The sequence below is a fragment of the Cibotium barometz genome, chromosome 22, assembly GCF_041138505.1.
Source record: "Cibotium barometz isolate CiBa-2024 chromosome 22, ASM4113850v1, whole genome shotgun sequence".
Taxonomy (NCBI): Eukaryota; Viridiplantae; Streptophyta; class Polypodiopsida; order Cyatheales; family Cibotiaceae; genus Cibotium; species Cibotium barometz.
This window is the reverse complement of record NC_141067.1, coordinates 43445069-43451532: the sequence shown is the minus strand read 5'-3', so window position 1 is coordinate 43451532 and position 6464 is coordinate 43445069. Positions and strand designations below refer to the sequence as shown.

The 6464-nt window shown below is 43.9% G+C and overlaps 1 protein-coding gene across 1 annotated transcript; it reads left to right on the top strand.

Annotated features, from left to right (window-relative positions):
• Nucleotides 1-704: 704 nt before the first annotated feature.
• On the top strand, nt 705-6243 carry LOC147626632 (cytochrome b-c1 complex subunit 8-1, mitochondrial-like). The gene is made up of 2 exons (XM_086816695.1): nt 705-1049; nt 5997-6243. The coding sequence occupies exons 1-2, from the start codon at nt 880-882 to the stop codon at nt 6043-6045; spliced, it is 219 nt and encodes a 72-aa protein (XP_086672821.1). The 5' UTR covers nt 705-879; the 3' UTR covers nt 6046-6243.
• The last annotated feature ends 221 nt before the right edge of the window (nt 6244-6464 follow it).

Below are 6464 nucleotides of genomic sequence, written 5' to 3'. Positions count from 1 at the left end.
CCCTCCTCCCCTTCCCCTTCCTTTTTTTTTGGAGACCTTGAGTGGTGCAAAACACAATGAACTGCAAGTGAAGAACCTTATGCATTTCACATTTTGTATTGTTTATTTTTTGACACATTAGTAGAGATTCATAGAAGGTGATTAAATGTAATACCCATCTTATGTCTAGTGAGAAGTTCCCGATTAAGATCAAGGTGTTCTTGGGGCATGAGGTGTAGGCAATTTTTGAAACTTTCATCTCATCTAACATTTATGAAATGAGCACAAAATGCTTGCACATTGTTTATCCTTAGGTATGTAAATGCCATAAGCTGGAGATGCTTATGATTATACTCCTACTAACATCATTCTCATTTTAAATGAATTAATCTAAATTTGAGCCTTTCATTGCGCTACCTTTTATTTTTATTTTTTGCGGGGGAGGGGGGGGTGATTTCATTGTTGTCCCTCTAAGCATATATGGTTGGCGTGTTAACTTGTGGCCTGTTAACTTGCCATTTCAATTGGGGTTATAGCCCAAATGGATTGGTGTGCTCAATGGCCATGTACTTCCAAGTCAACATCCACATGTGTGATGAGCTTTTGTGATGTGTAATAACTGACATCAATCCCTTGGCCATTGCATTGGTGTCATGAAATGGGTGTGAACTTTGAGTGTGGGTGTGGGTGTGAAGGAATAACTTAAATCAATCCCTTGGCCATTGCATTGGTGTGAACTTTGAACTTTGAACTTTGAAGAGACTGATGTGAAGAGAGGAAATGTGGCTTGTGGTTCCTATTTAGTGATTCTGGGCACGAGAAACGAAATCTGAGAGCGCGAACCCTAACCCAAGTTCAGCAGAGCCAGGGTCGGATCGAGGCAGGGCAGTTTGTTGGGCGATGGGGAAGGTACCCGTGCGTCTGAAGGAGGTGGTCTACACGCTCTCCCCGAACCAGGTGCACGTGATGAGGGGCCTGTGGAAGGATATCCCGCACAAGGTCAACGAGAAGATATCCAGCAGTTGGCTCAATGCGATATTCCTGCTTACCCCTCTTGTTGGAACCTACTGGTAAGTCCCCCCCCTTTCCCCCTGTCTGTGTGTGTGTTTTAGGGTTTTTCTCTGCCCGCAGCGTTCCACTGTGCAAATCAATGCTGCCTTCCATTTTAGGGTTTTTCAGAGTTAAAGAACACGTTATAGTTTCCGATCATCAGTTAAATCTTTCCGCCTCTGATTTGCGAGGGATCAATTGGATAACGTTTGAAGTGTTCTGTTTTAGGGCTTTCTCACAGCTAAACGAATGGTTTAGTGTTTGGGTTTTCTCTCGCCACATTTCAGGGTTTTCTCTGTCTGCAGATGAAATCTATGACTTATTAGGCCCACATACCTGGTACTCCCATCAGGATTAGAACAGCTCGCTCAAGAATTATTGTTGATGACTGTGTTAGCGACTCGCTTGCGAACTGAAGGTCCCATTTTGGCAGGAGCTTGAGGTTCAGATTGCTGCGAGTTAGCCAAGCCCTAACAGCACGATCTAGCGTCCCATACCTCCAGATTGCCTACTTGCTTGCAACTACCCTTGGCCTTGAGGTATATCGCCTTGGTAGATGCCTCAATCATGAGGATCCCTCCTAATAATCATAAGTGAGCCCAAGACTTCCTATTGTCTCATTGTTCCATGCCTTCTTGTTTCTCTTGTATCCTCTTCCATTACCTTATGTTGTTCTTGTTGCCATTTGTATGTGGGCTTCAATCTTTTCAATTCTCTCCCGATTGTGGGCATCTATATTTAGGAACACACCTGTATCTTGGGATGATCAATGTAGCCCCACCTCTTGGGGGTATATCTTTAAAAGCATGACATAATCTACACGAAAATGGTATATGTGCTCTTGCATCTGGGCTATCTGTGCATTGAAGTCGAGAATGTCTCCTTGCTGTGAGAACTTCACAATGTCTGCAAACAAGGGGACATGTGAGATTAATGCTAAGCAAAAGATGATTAATGCTAATCCCTACTATTGTTGCAAACTCAAGGGAGACAAGAGATGTAACCCCAATCAACTGTTTATTTCAAAAGATGAATATGTAGAATGCTTCTTGAATCTTAACGTAGATCTAGATCATGCATGCTATCCTATTGTGCATACAAAAGATGTGTTGTTGAATCGTGCTCGCTGGATGCTGGCATTCTTGCCTGGAGTTGCCTCACAGTAGTATCTGAGAGCAGTGTTTCCAATGTTAAACATTATTCGTGCATTGTTAGTATGTAACTCTCTTGAGTACTTATTCCTTGCTCATGTGGAGGACAATAGGACATTAGATTAAATTATGCATTGTAGAAGCTTTGCAAAACAAATGGTTATAGATTTGAGTTGGGATGTTTGTTCATCATTGTATATAATCTTGTTTCGACACTACACATCACAGTAGTATCTTGTTTGCCTCACAATAGTATTTGAGAGTAGAGTTTTCAATGTTAGTCAAACATTATTCGTGCATTGGTAGTATGTAATTCTCTCTTGAGTACTTATCCCTTGCTCATGTGGAGAACAATAGGACATTAAATTAGATTATGCATTGTAGAAGCTTTGCACAACAAATGGTTATAGATTTGAGTTGGGATGTTTGTTCATCATTGTATATAATCTTGTTTCGACACTACACATCACATTAGGTCTACTTGCCTTGTCTTTCTTTATTTGCAGTTAAGTTGTGACCGCTCCCTACAGGAGGCATACAGATCTCGAAATACTGAAAATACACATGACACCAGCACTGGGGCCGGAAAGGGCCGGCCCCCTCCTCAATACTTTTTGTATTTCTTGAAGTATTTATATTTGTACAAGAGTCATGGGCCTAATAGGCCAGATTCCTCCATAACATGGAGTGAGAACAATGAAATACAACAAGATTTTGTCGATGAAGAATCAATTGTCGTAGTAGATCAAATCACAGGCAGTCTTCCATCTTCATTGGGTGAACACCTGCCCTCACTAGTTGAAACCGATCCCGTCAAGTGGGAAGACTCCGTTGGACACCCACACGCTTAATAGCATATCTTTAAAACCACAATTTGAAATGGACAACTTAATTCAACTTGAAATTGAAATGAAAATGAAATGGAAAGATGGACACCAGCACTGGGGCCGGAACGGGCCGACCCCGCCCTCAATATATGATATATTTATTGGGAGTATTTAACAAATACAATGCTCCATGGGTTCCAAGAACCAGATGATGTGCATGTACATATGAAAACAGTACCAAACAAATATGCTTGAAGTCGACGTTCGAAGTAGATACTTGAAGCAGAACGACCACTAGCGTGGCCCAGTCTCTACGGTCCTGTGCTTTCACTGGACTCCGCGGAGAGCGCCTCACTGGTGTTCCGAGACCACGCACAAACAGGCGCTCTCGTACTAACCTGTGGCTCTCCCGATCTCAGCACCTTTGGACCGAGGTTCGCCAATAGAGCTTGGACTACCCGACACCGAACGGGTGTTGGCCGTATAGGGAGTCGGGAATCCCTTATCAGATTTAATACGAAATACTTTACTTAAATCTGAAATTCACTTACTTGTGGATGGCAGATAGAGGACCAATACCCGAGGTATTCGTGTAGAAGATGTAGCCACCCAGGAGAGGTGAATTCCTCTTGTAGTCGCCCGTGGAGAAGATGTGCAACCTCTTTCAAAGTAGGAAATAGAGAGGCAGCCTTAGGAGATTTAACACCTTGTTGAAGAAACAGCCACCTTGTTAGGATGGCACAGTCGCCTCGTGGTGAACTTAGCACAGCCACCAAGACAAGTATCACCGCAAAGACCACAGTCACCTGCTGTGAAAGAAGGAGTACCCACTTGCAAGGGAGGAGAGGCCTGGCTGCAGCGTGGAGAGAAGTTGGCGTGGAGGAGCAGAAACGTAGCTTGAACTGTGGCAGCTGCCTATGAAGATGGTGGGCAGCCCTGCAGGTAAAACAGGCGCAATGAAACTCGGTCGCTCCTTGCTTCATCTCAGGTGATCATGCTCTTTGCCTCTTCTGTGTTGATGCTCTCCATCCTCTTTTAAGGTGTTGCTGCACATAGTTTTTGCTACACATTGCTATGGCACACCTACATTGAGCTCTCACATGGCAGACAAAGATTAGGTTGCTCGTGATGCTTGATGGAGTGTGGAATGTTGTGAAAGGCACTGATGAAATGAAACTACATCGACTAGGTGTGAACGTCCTTGGGCATCGTCTCGTGAAACAATACGCTCGCCAACACTAAAATGAACTAGCCACAATACACATAATCACCGAAAGATACATCATTGCCCAAGATAATCTGCAAAAGAGAAGCATTGCATAGTACACCACCATTGGGGCCGCGAATGGGCCAATCCCCCCTCAATACTGAAATATATTATTGGAGTATTTTATTTGTGTACAAAGTTCCAAGGTCTTGCCAGCCAGATAATCCATGCAATGCATAATATGAAGGCATATTACCCAAACAAGTATTTGCCGATGAAGAATGTCAACGCCGGACTCGTCGAATGAGTCAATGCAACCAACCCTAACTCCTTATACACTTGGAGTTGTGTGAGACCACGCATGAACACGCGTTCTCGTACTAGAGCCTGGCTCGCACAACTCGCAGAGGAACGGGCTTGGTCCTCCCAAGTGTAGGCACACAAACAGGTGCTCACGCTCTACAAGGTATGGTAGGTACCCACAGTAGGTACACAAGAAGTACGGAAGCTACAACAGGTACCTACCAAGGAAATAAGCCAGGGAGCAGTTGACCAGCAAAAAAAGGGAAGAGGAAGAGAGAGATGGGTGCCAGCTTATAGGAGAAGGAACCGTGGAAAAAGGTGAAGAATGGGGGAGAGGAGGTGGAGGGGTCCAATCCCCTTGTGCCATGTGGCGTCGCCCACCATAATTAATGGTGGGCACCTCCATTAAGTGTCCACACAATTATGAGGCCATGCGTGGGTGCCCAAAGTTTGGGTTGGCCACACTTGAACACTTTTAACCCTGGCCTCGGGCACTAAGCCAATGGCCGATGCCCAACTTTAAGAAGTGTGAACTGCCAAGGTTATAAAACCTTTACAATAATAAACAAGGGTTAAATAAATAGTTACCACCTGCTCACATGCCTGTGAATTGGACATGTCATAGCAGGCACTCACATGAAAACAAGGCACGCGAAAACAATTTCAAGTAGGCAGAGATGCATGTATATGCATTATGCAATGGAAATTTCTCCCGTTCTTGGAGCCTGTAACTAGTAGGTCTTCCCGAGCACGGAACTGGCTCAGTGGGAAGCCTAAATTGGGATCCCTGACAGTGGGTTCCACGTCATGGCCACATTATAGGTGACACGAGGCCTGGCGTCCTGTAGGTGAAGCGAGTCTTGGCCTAAGTACGAGCGACATGAATCTCCTTGGTCTTCCGTACCTTGGCACGAAAATAGAGGAAGACCACTTGGGCGGCCAACCGGTGACATGAGAAGCCAGAAGGTGCGGAAACATCTCCACAAGTTCAAGCTTGGAATGGCTGAAATGACAAGGCATTGGCACACATTGGCCTTGGTCTTGCCGACATCCTTAAAATAATTAAGTCATTTTTCTCAGCATGCAGTCATTCTCAGCAAATAATCAAGTCATTTTTCTCAGCATTCCTTAAGTCTAGCATCAGTAGAAGTTATGTAGAAGGGGCCAGGGGTCAACCCCTTGGGGCTGACCAAGGCCTAGACCTTTACAAGCATTTATGCAACCTTTTTGTACCATATAAAATACAAGAAAAACCCTGACACCAATCTCTCTCTTCTTCTCTCTCCTCTGTTTTAATCATGTTTATTTCAGCATCTTGTTCTTAATCAGGCTCCTGAGGATCTGGGTAACAGTTGTACAATGCTTGAAGAGAGAGAGAGAGAGAGAGAGAGTCAACACATCCTTGGTATTTTTTTGCATTTCTTTGCCCTCTTGTGCTGATTAGCCTAACAAGCGAGTTTGATTTTGGTGGTTGTGCAGGTATTGTGAAAATTTTAAGGAGAAAGAAAAACTGGCACATCGTTACTAATTAAATCTCTGCAAGCAGAAACGACACTTAATAACTCCCTTTTTTTGTTTTCTCTGAACGAATGCCCGCTTTCCGATATTGAACTCATGTATTTGAAAAATAAGAGTGATCACTGCTTCAAGCTTCATGGTAATCCAAGTGCCATGTATCCATAAAAGTAGCTTGCTTTATATCATACTGTAGATTTCTTATTTGAAACGTTATGGTCTATGATTGCTCTTAAAGTGAACAACTCCGTGGTGGTCATGATAAGACAGGTTTGTGACTGTCGGTTGCTTGATTTAAGTGACTCTATGGGTCCCCTTCGGCTCATCATGACTCAGATCATTATGGGCTCTTATGAACTGTTTTGTGTTTCTACCTAAGACTGTTCCGGTACTGTATAGGAAGGATACCTCTAAATGCAGGCAGGATTCCTA